Genomic DNA, 13920 nt, shown 5'->3' on the forward strand with positions numbered 1-13920 from the left:
TCTGTCTGTCTACCCTCTGCCCAGCTTCAAGGTGGCCACCGGGAACATAACAGTGAACAATCCGTGGTCCTGTCTGTGTGGAGAGTGAGGTCTCACGAGAAACAGACACGGAAACCGTGGTCACAGTGTGCCAGTGTCCCACGTGGGACTGCCCGTGCTCAGCCGTGGCCTCTGCTCTAGGCCATGGCCAACACAGAGCTCTCTGGTACGTCTGCCATCACGTCCTCATGGCGCTTCTTGCCTCTCGTGTCCCCCTTGACAAGCGGCTCGAGGGGATGCCGTGCCTCACAGACACTGCTGCTCTGCTCATCTGTTCACTGAGAAATCTATTCCTCCCTTGGCCTGCCTGGCCCCGCACTGGTCCCTTATTTGAAAAGACCTCCCCTGAGTGAAATAACTGCTGGGTTGAATTCTAACACAAACCCCCACCACACTGCTCATAGACTGAGACCTGAAAGAGCCCCGTTCTCTGGGGAGCCACCTTTTCCTGAAGACCTGTGCCCTCTGGTCAGCCAAGGCTTTGATCCAGAAATGACCGAGAGCCGGGAGCGTGAGGATGAGGAGGATGACGGTGGCAAGGAATTTTCAGGCAGGCCCAGGCCCCGGATCCCCACGCCCAGGAAGCCCTGAGCTCTGCTTGCATTCTTTTCAGAAATGTGAGCCCCCACCTTTCCAATTTCCTCTTACACCTCTTGTGTAGTTCCCGCCCCTGCCTCTGCGTGACAGCGTGGCATGCATGCAGCCCATCTGGGGATCAGGGAATCCTATTGGGTATGCCAGCTTAATGAAATACTTGCAGTTTATTAAACACAGGCTTCCCTAAGCCCCCAGTGCCTGTGGGTATTTGAAAGCCGAAGGTAACCCCCAGCTACCACAAACGTAATTGTTACATGTGTCCATGCATTCCTGCCGCAACCTCAAACTCCCGCTCTTAAGCGGCACACAAAATTAGCAACATAAAGTAACTCCTAGTCAGACAAGACCGTGAAATGTGGGGAAATGCTGCGAGGGGCTCCCAGGGCCCCTCAGGGCCTCTAAAAGTATATGAAGTTCCCATTGCCTTGCAGAGTTGGAAACGGGGAGGGCGCGCCCCCCCCTCCCCGCCCCAGGCTGTTCATGTTTGCAGAATTGGTTCATTATTAGCCAGGCAGGCCTCGCTTGTCAACGTCGCATGATGTAGTTAGAATAGTTCAAGTCCTGTTTCAGCCATGGCGTGCTCCCGGTGGCAGCGGGGCTAGCAGAGCGCGCCGTCTGCGGGCTCCCTCTGGAGCTGTATTTCTGTTCCTCCTCCAATGCTTGGCTGGGGTGAGCTGTCCGCAGTCGAGGAAGGGCCATAGAGAAAGCCCAGGTGACCTGGAACCGGTGGCTCTGAACCCGGGGCAGGTGGCTCCTTGGGGATGTCTTCCCATTCATCCGTCTCCTCAGCCTGGGGCCTGTAAATCAGGGGTGAGGGGCTGACGTGGAAACAGCAGACAAAGGCTTCCAGGGAGGTGCCTCCCTCTACATGGACCACCATCTGGATCCCCGCGAAGGCGACTCTGTTGATGGTGCTCAGGGGGACCTGTTCCAGGAACCTCAGCACCAGCCCGTTGACCCACACGCAGCCCCTGCGACTCAGGGCCTTGAGGTTGAAGGCCAGCAGAGCACTGCCCTTCTCCCGGTAGGGCTCCAGGGACAGGTGCTGGCGGGACAGGCGGGGGAGATGCAGCTGGAGGTGGGCGTCCAGGCCCCGCCCCACCAGAAGCGGGCTGGTGTCATGCTGCAGCCTCTGTGGAACAGTGGCGAAGACAGCAGAGCCCTGGGTGGGGTGGTACAGGCTCATCCGCAGGACGGTGAGGGGTCTTTCCATGGGCGGGAGCCTGGGAAGGATGGAACACAGACTCACTTATGGCTCCCTGAGCCCAGACACACTTGCCCTCCTCAGGGATCCCCAGACCACCTCCAGCCAAACAGAGCCAAGCACTGGCCATGGATGCTGTTATTCTGGTCAAGCCAGGAGGGAGCCAAGGCCCACGGGTTCTAGCCCCAGCTTCATTTCTCCCAGCCCCTGTGAGGCGGGCGTGCCACCTGCACTCTCTGAATTTTCATTTTCTTTTCTGTAATATAGGTATGCCTGACCTTGTCTATGCCAAGTATAAGGCATTCCCGCATGCTGGGTATGGTTCTGGTGACCTGTATTTGAGGACAGTTTGGCCCTGCTACATGGAAAGTGAAGGACAGACAGACAGGATACACCGTTCTCATTTCTGACAGTCATATGACGAACGCTTGCCAAGCCCTTCTCTCACCAGCTGCTGGGGTTAAGCAGATGTAAGAGAACAAGCCCTTGCTTTCCCTAGCACCCAGCTGGTGGGAGAGACAGGAGCTTCTAGAATTAGGCATATGGAGAGGCACAGAAGAGGGGAACCCTGCCTGCTCCGGGGAGATCAGAAAGGCTGCCTGGGGACCCGAAGGAGGAATAAAAACAGCTAGCACATTCCCATGGGAAGCCACATGCTCATGGGCCTGAACACCACGAACATCCCATCCTCACTGTCTGGGGCAGAAGGCAGATCCTGACCAGGAAGGTCTCTTGCTCAAGAACTGATCGGGGCTCCATGGAGGGCCACCGGCAATATCTGCCACAGTGTGGAATGCACACTCGGTCCCAGCAACTCCATCGCCAGTAACGTGTCCTTTAGAATCTTTGGCATATGTGGGGAGACTGCTAACAACGGTCAGCTTTGCTCACGCATGGATTTGAGGAATACAAACTCTACCACAGCCATCCACCCCATGTGGCCTGGGACCTGCCCTCACCTTCAACAGAAACCAACCTTCGACAGGGCTGAGTGGATTTGAACGAAGGATTGTACACTTTCCTGGCACCAGGCTTCTGCTTACACAGTTTGTATTCAGATACTGCTCTTTACAGGCCTGGTCCAAATGTGAGCTCTTCTAGGACACTCTTCCTCTTTCTGCCCTCTGATTCCCCGCACCTGGGGCACCTGGCGACCCCCACGTAGTCCATCTTTGCAGGACATGTCAGGGTTCTGTGGGCCCTTGTCTGTCCTGCCGGAGCTCCTCTCCTCCTGTCTCTCCGAGGCCTCCCAAGGGCAGGGTGTGGTCTGAGCTGCCGCACTGCCTTGTGTTCCACCGCCCAGGGCAGACAGGCCTGGCCACAGCAAGTATCTGGAGGCGCATTTGCCAAGTGTCTGAATGAGGAGAAGTCCACACACATGAAATCAAGTTTAGATAAACCCCAAATTGGACTCTGGTAGTTAGAGATGTGAGACAGGGAGCCTGTCACGTGTGCTACAGGCTCAGTGTCCCTCTGAGTCCTCGACCATCTGCCCCTCCTGCCTATTGGATGAACCTGGCTAATGGTGAGGATCACTTTCCAGTCTCTTGAGGGGCCCACCTGGCTAGGCCCCTCAAGACACTCTCTTTTTTCTAACACACGTTTACACAAATACATGCCTCCACCCACATCCCCCTGAGGGGTGTGATGTAAGCCGGGTCCAGGGCAGCTAGGTTTGGCAGCCAGGTCATCGGGCCTAGCGAGAACTCAGAGTTCACTTGTAGGAACCAATCCCACGGCTTGGGGACCCTAAGAGAATCCCTCAGAAAGAAGACTTCACCACTGCTCCTGTGACTCCAGAGCTGACAGAATCCCTGGCTGGAGCAGCTGAGACTCGTTTCTCCAAGACCCTAGCTGTTCTGGGGAAGCAGAAGCCCAGCCCTGCCAATGCCGCCCCTGGAACTCGGGGAGGAAGACACTCTGGGGTGTGTGCCTGACAAGAAACCAGCAGGGCCCTGCTTCAGCCCCACCAGGCCTCCTCCCCTCACTGCGGGTTCAAATCCCTCTACCCTCTACCTACCTTAACTCCAAGGGCACATCTGGCTCTGGCACTTTTGCTGTGAGCTCTCAGGAGGAAGTGAGTCCCTGGCCCTTCTAAGGATGACATTTACGGCTGCAGTTCAGGGTTGTGATGTGTCAGAATGCTCACCAGTTTTTTGTTTTCTTTCTTTTTCCTTTTAGGACAGAAAAGGGAAGTGTGAATTCCTATTGCAGAAGTGCAAGCCATGGCTGAGAAGTTGAGAAACCCCAGCCTAGGCCCCCAGCTAGGAGATGCCTCTAGTAAAGGGGCTCCCTCCTGGGTTTCAGCTTGGCCGGTTTCTATGGCCCCGACCCCAGGGATCCTGGGAGCTGTGTCCAGGGTATTAGCCATGTCCTTCTTCTCCCCTGCCAGTCGGGTGGGGGAAAGCACTCCAGGCTTGTTAGAAAGGGGAGCCTAGCAGCATAATCCGTTCTCTTTTTCCCATCACACCCTATCCTGGGGACTCTAGGAGTGTATACAGGGGAGAGGTGCAGGCCAGGCCACCCCTATCAACCAGCAGGTGCCTCCCTGCTCTGCCTCACTGCTCACAGGCCCACTGCTTACTCACTGCTCATGGGTGACCCTTGAGGTCCCAGAGGTCTCGGCAGGCCACACCCCAGGGGACAATTGAATTTAGGTCCCTCTGGGAGTTATTCAGGGCTCCTGGCCTGCTTCCTCTATTCTGGTTGCTTAGTAACTAAGAAGCAAAAACAGAGAACGCTGAAAACAGTTACCTGTCCCCGCCTGCCCCAACCAGTATGACACCACCACCAAGGGTCTCCCAGGGAACCAGCTCCCCAGAGATGGGAACTGTATCTGCCCTTGGAGCAAACCAAGCATTAACCCCAAACTGGAAACAACACAAATGTCCATTAACAGGGGAATGAATAAACAAATTGTATAACGTGTACATTGAAATGCTACACAGCAATAAAAAGATAATGAACTAATGATGCATGAACAATGTAGATGAAGCTCAAACCGTATGCAGAGCAAAAGAAGCCAGGCACAGATGACACAGATGGATGATTCCATTTCTATGAAACACAAGAACAGGCAAAACTAGCCTATGGTAACAGGTCAGAATATTGAATTGTGTCTGTAGAGATGTACCAACCGGCGTATTGGTTTCTTGGGGCTGTCATAACAAAGTACCACAGATTGAGTGGCTTAAACAACAGAAATGTATTGTCTGGCAGTCCTGGAGGCTAGATGGCCAAGCTTGTTTGGACTTGTTGGAGTTGTTTCCTTCAGAGGGCTGCGTGAGAATCTGCTCCCGGCCTCCCACAGCTTCTGGTGGTCTGCTGGCAATGTTTGGCCTTCCTTGGCTTATGGAAGCATGACCCTGAGCTCTGCCTTCATCCATGGCATTCTCCCTCCAGGCAGTGGCTCTAATCGCAGCATTTCAGGCATGCTGCTTGGCTTGTGAGGGAGCCATGTGCAGTCTGGGCAGCGAAGCTAGAGCCCAGACTCTTGCCAGTACCACCCCCCTCGCAGTAGAGGCAGCTGTACCTCCCTGATGGATGGATAGATAAACAGAAGCTCATATGGCCACTTTGAAGAGCTTCAAGGCTGTAAATGCACATGGGACTGAGCCTACAGAGTGGAAGGTGGTGGGCCATGTTCCACAGCCTGTCCTCTTTGCCCATCGGTCTCCCTAGCCCAGACTGCCTGGCCAAGTGAATGTCTCTGGACCGTGGGAAAGGGCCTCCTCCTCATTACCTTCCAGTCTCGATAATACTCAGGTGCTCCTGCCCACCAGAAGAGCAGGGCAGTGGGCGCTGGCAGAAGCCTGGCAAGGAGATTTGCTCCTGCTACGTGTGTGACCTCAGGTTAGTCCTATCCCTCTCTGGGCCTTGCTTGTCCACCTTTGGGATGGGACACCTCCCCACTGTTCCCTGCAATGGTAAGGGGAGGGCTATGTCCGTACTCCTGGCATGAGAGAGTGGGCGGGCAGAAGAACTGTGTTCATGGCTCCTTTGTAACTTGGTTCAGAGCAGTTCCTAGCGAGAGAGAGAACTGAAACTTCCAGGGAATTCATCTGGCAAGAGGAAGCCCTGCCCAGGCTGCCTCTTCCAAAGGCCAGTAGGAAGTAGAACGAAAGCAGGGGAAGCGGAGGTGCTAGTTTCGCTCTGCTTGTCCCCCTTGGCTAGGATGACCTCCTCCAGTTGGTGTTGGGACCCTGGGACACGTACATCAGCGAGCAGATGTGCCCTGTCATGTGCTCCTTGGAGAACTCAGGGACAGAACAACAGCTTCCGGGGCTTTCTACAGGGGTGGGCAGGCAGGGACTCTGGTGTCAGAGAGACTTGGGTCTGGAGGCTTGTGTGACCTCAATAACTTACTCAGCCTCTCTGAACCTGATTTCTGCTCTGGAAAATGAGGGTAATTTGTTGAGGGCTGAATGAGATAAATGCCAAGTGCCAAGATAAATGAGATCTATTCTTGGCTGAACCCTTACCAGCAGAATAGAGTGAAGAGGCATCCTGGAGACAGGGGCTGGCAGAGCAAACTAGCAGCCTGCACAAACCCCAGGTTCTCAGAAGGCTCCAGGTTTTGCTGAAAATAAACATAATTTTGGAGTTGAATACATAATTTGCATGAGTCTAACATAAATTCCCTTGTTAACAATAATGATATCAGAAGGATTCTCAAGGTTATTGTTCGGAAATGTGGTCCTAACACAGGAGGGGAAGGCTACTCACTTTACAGATGAGGAAGCTGAGACTCAGTGATTAGTTGACTAGACCTAGGTCACATGTATGGAAGGTGTCAAAACCAGGACTTGGGTCCAGTCTGTGGGATTCTTGGACTTACCTATGAAACTGTCGTGATGGATGGATGGTGCTCTCATGAGTCCAGCTGCTCCAAACATCTGTTACAGCTGGCTGCCTGCAGTACACTAGGCAGAGAGGGACCCTGCTTCCAACCCGCCCAGCCAGAATGTATACTACCTCTCCCCTATGTTCTTCTGGCCCTCGGCCACCAGGTGGCAGCATCCCTAAACCCAGTGGTCTGCTCTTCAAGGTGCTGGGGAGGACAGTGAAAGTCATGGGGCTGCTGGGGAGGAGAGCATGAGGAAGGCCAAGTGATCAGAGTGGGACAGGGACAGGGTCCTTGCTTCTCCAACTCAAATGCCCTAAGATGGCCCAATGTGAATCCAGAGCAAAACTCACCAGAGGATGCCAACTCATTGAGCATGGAGATAAAGCAGGAAGTCAGAGCCTGAGGCCCTGGGGGCAGCAGTTCCACGCACAGGTGAGCTCAGAGAGGTTAAGTAACCCACTCAGGACTCAGACTTAGCGCACAGCACAGCCAGGATAAGAAGCCAGGTTTGCTTCCTTCTCTATAAAATGGAGTGACGAAGACCCACTTTAGGGAGGGGCCGCCAAGCGAGGACATGCACGCAAAGCACTTAGCCGAGGCCAGGGCCTCATGTGTAGTTAGTGCTCAGAATATGGATGGAGTGTTTGTTACTATGATCATCAGGACAGAATTCTCCCTGTTCCCACTGGGCTCTCAGGTAAGAAAAGGAGCACCTGTAACTTGTGGAGATGGGTGCTGTGAGGGAGGATGCACAGGAACCTTGACCTCCAGGAAGGGCACTTAACCCCCCAGGGATGCAGAGGGCTCCAGGGCAGGCCTCCTGGAGGAGGAGACCACTTGTGCTGACTGCTGCAGGATGGTTAGGAGTTGGCCAGGTGGAGACTGATAGCATGTGGGAAGGTACCTGGTGGAGGGAGGAAGGAGTCAGGTCCCCATATTCTGGAAATGGCTCTGCCTCACCTGCTCTATAAGCTAATAAGAATGATAACAACAGGAGTGGTGCTTGAATTTCAAAACAATAACATTACCTTTTATTGAGTCCTTATGTGAATTTTCTTATTTAATCCTCTCTGCAACTCCGAGATAAGTCCCAGTACTAATCTTATTTCACAAATGAGAAAACTGAAGCACCACTAAGTAACTACTCAAGACCACCCACATACTATGTACAGGGTTATACCTCAAACCCAGCTCTGATCTTGAAATCCTTACCCTCTCCTTCTGTGCCCTCCAAGGGCTGGGCTGGGTGATTTCTCAGGTGGGAAGCAAGTGGCTATCAGGGGGGGTTCTGATTGTTTAATCCTGTGGCGTTCCTCCCAGAATGCTGGCTGGCCTCCCTGCAGAGGTGGGCTGGCCATTATGGCCTGGGTGGCCTCCATCTGCTGAGCAGCAAGAAATGCTGAGGAGGTCACATCCACTTTGCTGCCATCCTGACCATGCTCCCTCCCCTATTCCAGGGGTCCTTGCGAAGCCCAATTTCATTATTGTTCTAAATTCTTAATATATGTCAATTTCACTAAATGCTAAATCCAATAATGCCTGGATCCCTGACTAATTAATGCCTGGAGTGCCTGGAAATTCTGGGGGCCTTCCTGGCTCTTACCTTGGGGTGGGGTCGTCAGGCCACAGGGAGCCAGTGCCCATAAGCCCAGCAATCAGCTCACGCTTTTGACCTCTTTTTTTTATCTACTGGACTAAAGGGCTGTCCTTTAGGCTGCTCCCCTGGCCTGCGTGCTGTCCCCTCTATCTTCACTGACTGCATCCAGAGCTGCAGAGGGCCAGAGGGCAAGGAGGGAGCCTTCATGGGGAGTCCAGCCTTAGCTCCTCCATGGACATACTTCACAGTAAGTTGCTTTGCCTCTCTGGGCCTCAATGTCCTCATCTGTAGAATGGGTAATCATGTCTGCCAACCCCCAACTTCATCCCCACCCCACCCTTGCCCTATAGTCAGTGTCTTCATTTAGTACTTTGACAGGAGTCAGCTTTTACTTGGTCAAACAAAGTTGCCAAGGAGTTCTTTCTTTTTTAGACTAGAACTGGTATTGAAGAAACACAGCTTGGTCTTATTTAAAGAATATAGCTGGCCAGGAAAGATGTCCTCAAATACAGCACAACACACATCAAACATGGACTTTTTGTTTTTAATTAAGTGAGGTAAAAGCCCAGCATAAATACTTTTAACTAAAATTTAGGGATAAAGCGAATTCTGAAATTAGCGTGTCTTCAAGGCAGATTTTTAACATACCATGAAAAGCCCTCTGTGTGGGACTGTAGGTGGTTCCCGGTGCTTCCCAGTCCTCCATTCAGACCTGACAGCAGCAGGAGGAAAAGCAGCTGTTCCTCTGCAAATAATGCACAGAACATGTTATAAAATAAATTTATTTTATGTATTTAAAGTGGCCATTTTAGCCATTTTAAGTGTACAGGTCAGCAGGGTTAAGCACATTCACAATGTTGTGCAACCAATCTCCAGGACCTTTATCCATCTTGCAAAACTGAAACTCCATACCCACTAAACAACAACTGCTCTTTCCCCCTCCCTCAGCACCTGGCAACCACCATTCTACTTTTTGTTTCTCTGGGTTTGACTACTCTAGATGTCTCATGTAAGTGGAATCATATGGTAGTGTCTTTTTGTGACTGGCTTATCTCACTTAGCATAATGTCTTTAAGGTTGATCCTGCAACATCCATGTTGTAGATGTGTCCAAATTTTCTTCCCCTTTATGGCTGAATAATATTCCATTGTATGGATATGCCACTTTTGTTCACCCATTCATCTGTCAATGGACACTGGGATTGGGATTCTTCCACCTTTGGGCTCTTGTGAATGATGCTACTATGAATGTGGTGTACAAATATCTGTTAGATATCTTGCTTTTGATTCATTTGGATATAAGCCCAGAAGTGAAATTGCTAGACCATATGGTAATTGTTTCATTTTTTGAGAAACAGCCATACTGTTTCCATAGTGGCTGCCAATTTTATATCTCTACCAGCAATGCACAGGGGTTCTAGTTTCTTTACATCCACGTCAACACTTGTTATTTTCTGTTGGTTTGTTCTTTATAGTAGCCATCCTAATGAATATAAGGTGATATCTCAGTATAGTTTTGACTTGCATTTCTCTAAGGATTACGAATGTTGAATATTTTTTCATATGCTTGTTAGCCATTTGTCTATCTTCATTGGCAAAATATCTACTTACATCCTATGCCCATGTTTTAATTGTTAGTTATTTTCCTGCTGTTGGGTTGTAGGGGTTCTTTATATATTCTGAATATTAACCCATTATCATATGTAGGATTTACAAATACATTTCCCATTCTATATCTTGTCTTTTCTTATGTTGATTGTATCCTTTGATGCAGAGAAGTCTTAAATTTTGATGTAGTCCTTTGTGCCTATTTTTACTTTTGTTGAATGTGCTTTTGGTGAAAAGCGCAAGGTATCCAAGATATCCAATGATATCCAAGAAATCATTGCCAAATCCAATGTCATAAAGCTTTTCTTCTAAGAGTCTTATAATTTTTGGTTATATTGAGATCTTTAATCCATTTTGAGGTGATTTTTATATATGGTTTAAGGGTCAACTTCATGTGCATATCCAGTTTTTCTACAAAAATTATTTTAAGATAAAATTTATGAAATATTTATTACCTAATCCCTTTCAGGAAAAACTTGTCAGCTTTCCTTTATGTCAGTAAAAGTTATTTTTTAAAAAGGTAAAATTTATGGCTGATAAATTTGGTTGAATAAGAATTTTACATGTCTTGATAACAATAAAAAACACTCAAATTCAACTTGTAGGTTTTATTAAATTACTTATTTATTTTTTAAGCCTTACCCGAGGATATTTTTCCATTGAGTTTTAGGGAGAGTAGAAGAGAGAGGGAAAGACAGAGAGAAACATTGATGTGAGAAAAACACATCGATTGGTTGCCCCCCCACACGAGTTCTGATCAGGGCCTGGGCCGGAGAGGAGCCTGCAACCAAGGTATGTGCTCTTGACCAGAATTGAACCTGGGACCCTTTGGTCTGCAGGCCGCGCTCTATCCACTGAGCCAAACCAGCTAGGGCGGTTTTATTAATTTTATATGCCCATATTTATATTGTTTAACAGAAATACTCTTTGTTTAAAATGACAGTTCACATGCTCAGCAGTGTGGAGTGTGTGTAACAACATCAATCTCAGGCAGGTGTGGAGGGAGAGTCAGTGAACAGTCCATGCCCTGGGGTACTTGCCAGGCACCAAGTCTGCCATTTCCTCTGTAAGCTGGATCCTATGCCACTCACTCGCTGCACGTTCTGGATGTCCCTGATGTCAGAGATTTTCAAGGAAAAGGTTAATGTTATCACTATGTTTTCCTACCATGGGCTCCTAAATAAAGCTAAGGCCAAATGATCACCATCAAGCACTGTTTTTTTATGGGTTTAGGCCCCAGACTCAGAGCCCATAAACAGACTTTTGACTCCCCCCCCAGCCCCCCCAATAGGATAGACACACAAAACCCAGAAGTTCAAGGCATTTCCAAACTTTTGAATTTGCTCATAATTTAAAATTCTTACTAGAAGCTTGATTCTTTTAACTGCTGGAGAACACCCGCAAGGAAAACTGGTCACTGTGCGGAGCACCACCATAAGTGGGGTTTTGAGAGGCCTGGGCTGCCCACACTGTGTGTCCACTCACTCCTGCCGCATCCAACAGCTAAAACCACCTCCTGCATCTGGGATCGTCATCGGGAGCTGGAAGAGGACCCATGTGTCCTGGAAAGAATGCTAAATCACAGAGGCTCTGGTGCCAAGGAAAATAGCCTGGCCCAGTTTGAGGCCGTGAGCCTCGAAGGCCACCTCAGGAAGCTGCTGTCACCGTGGGTAGTGCCATCTGGCTTGATTTTGCCAAAACAAAGGAAGAGCCCTCCAGCAATTTTTGTGAATTTGTTTTATAAAATCAAATCGTCTGCTTTTAATTCTCCTTTACTAATTTAATACAAATTGGAATTTCAAAAACCTGCGAGGGACAAAAACCTCACTTTGGGTGGATGACAGATCCGACAGATCCCACATGGCCTGCCTTTCAAGTGACGACCAAGAGATGGACTTTGGAGAGTTCTGGGGAGCAGAGGCTCTGGTGATAGGATCACCCCTGTGTACTGTGCTCTGAGCTCTTGGGGACTAATAGCCACCCCCACACACAGGACGGAACAGAGGCATTCCAGACTCCCCTGCTTCAGGAGCTTACCCTGCAGGGGACAGAGCCATGTTCCGGTGGGCTTGTGCTTTTGGATCTCTTCCCAAGGAGCGAGTTGCACCCAGAGTGAACTGGCCTCTTCTGTACCCAGCCCCAGATGGGCTCTGCAGTGGCCAACCCACATGTTCGAGGAGGTTCAGGCTCTCAGCAGACAGGCTCTCAGACAAGTACCAGCCAGTAGGACCCATGAGGGTGTCCTGACAAAGGGCCAAGACTAGCCTGGTGGGATAAGGTGGGCCTTGAAGAACCAGTAGGAGTTTCCTAAATTAACAAGGGGGAGCAAGCACCCCAAGAGGAGCTGTGCATGAGCAAAGGCTCACCCAGAAGTGTGAGGGAACCAGACGATGGGACAGCTGTGGGAGAGAGAGCAGGCTGCTACTTGCTCAGCCCTCTGCACAGGCACCTGGGGTTCCATTGTCATCACTGCCCCCAGGTCCTCCAGCTCCTTCCCTCCAGGCTCTCCCTGTAAGCAGTCCAGGGCTCATAATGGTGGCTCCATAGTGTCAGCAACCTAAACTCCTTCCAACTTGTCACTCTGCTAACCCCAGAGTATTATCCTCATCCACATGGTTCCAAATAGCTCACCCTCACCATATCTGCATCACAACCAATGGGCGTGAGCAGAGGGAAGAGTGAGGAACACAGCCTCTCCCTTTAAATTGCCTGCATCACTTCCATTCACATTCTATTGGCCTGGTCTTAGCCAATGGCTAGATCTAAGATCTAGCTGCAAGGGAGGCTGGGTGGCTATGTGCTCAGTGACAAAAGAAGGGTTCTATTATTATAGAAAAAAGGGAGACCTGATATTGAAATACAATTGAGTCTTCTTTCCCAGCCTGCTAGCACACTTGTCAAGTCTTGTAAAAGACTTCAGGATCTTGCACCTCACCCAAGCTCATAGCTGGGCTCGCCAGCCATAGATTAATTCACACAGAGGGAGGCTGACTGCTAACCCGGCACCTCAGGCCTGCTATGTTGGAAAACATCACAATCAGCCTTCCACCTTCTTAGAGTGCTAAGCAAGGGGACAGCCTACAACAGCAGCATGATGACTGTGGTTTGGCTGCGGGGAAGACTGCCCTGAGAGAGGATTGTTCACTGTAGAAGCAGGGCGTGTGAATTGGAGGGTGGCTGATGGCCAATCTTTGGATGCAGAGAAGGGGATGGGTGGAGGGAGGAAGTTTAGTGTTTTTGTTGTTGTTGTTGTTGTTGTTTGTCAAAATAGACAACATTTCCCTGAATGTTCTAGTTCTGTTCTGAGATGCAGACTCACAAAAGGTTTTTTGTTTGTTTTATTTTTATGTAATGTTTTGAAAATGTAATATAGTCACATAGTTCACAATTTTTGTAAAGATAGAAAGAATTAGCGTGAAAAGTCTCTCTCACCCCTCCCAGCAGGTGACCGCTTTAGTAAGTGTCTGTGTATCCTTCCGGATATTCTTCATGCAGGCACAAGCAAGCTTGAGTATGTAGTCTAACCACCCCTCCTCTTTTCTAAACACTGGTGTTTAGACACTTTGTGAAGGTGTCTTTAAGACCAGCAGCTCACGTCCTCCCCAATGGTTTCTCACTCTTAAATTTTCTCTCTGTCCTATGATATTTCACAAAACTAGCCAGAGCCATGACAACAAATATTTCATAACCTTCCTATGTGACATTTTTCACATATGCTTTACAAATGTGCGTCTTCATTCCTAATCAAATGGCACGGGCAATATGTCTTTTCCACATGGCCACTAATATAATATCAAGAACGTTTTCCCCTTCCCCCAGCCCCAGGGGGGAGCTAGATCATGAAAATGGAAAAGTGATGAGAAGATGAAAAATCCTGCCTACAGAGCGCTCTCTCCAAGTGGTTTTCCAGAGGCTCCCTGGGACTGCGTCACCTCACGGAGTGTAAATCACCGCCCGGGCCTGGCCCAGTGGCTAATGTGTGGCTGTTTCGGTTTGGTAGCCATTTGGCTGTTTGACCCAGAGTGTCCCT

General features: G+C 49.8%; 1 protein-coding gene across 2 annotated transcripts; it reads right to left on the reverse strand.

Moving 5' to 3' along the window:
• Positions 1-829: 829 nt before the first annotated feature.
• Positions 830-3964, reverse strand: TIFAB (TRAF-interacting protein with forkhead-associated domain, family member B). 2 transcript variants are annotated; one of them, XM_005865591.2, is made up of 2 exons: positions 3861-3964; positions 830-1859 (listed from the first exon to the last, which is right to left on the reverse strand). In XM_005865591.2, the coding sequence occupies exon 2, from the start codon at positions 1847-1849 to the stop codon at positions 1235-1237; it is 615 nt and encodes a 204-aa protein (XP_005865653.1). In that variant the 5' UTR covers positions 1850-1859; positions 3861-3964; the 3' UTR covers positions 830-1234. The 2 variants fall into 2 exon arrangements, with proteins under 2 accessions (XP_005865653.1, XP_005865652.1); XM_005865590.2 differs by lacking the exon at positions 3861-3964 and adding an exon at positions 2979-3021.
• Positions 3965-13920: the final 9956 nt, after the last annotated feature.

Source organism: Myotis brandtii, unplaced genomic scaffold (genome assembly GCF_000412655.1).
Source record: "Myotis brandtii unplaced genomic scaffold, ASM41265v1 scaffold208, whole genome shotgun sequence".
Classification (NCBI taxonomy): Eukaryota; Metazoa; Chordata; class Mammalia; order Chiroptera; family Vespertilionidae; genus Myotis; species Myotis brandtii.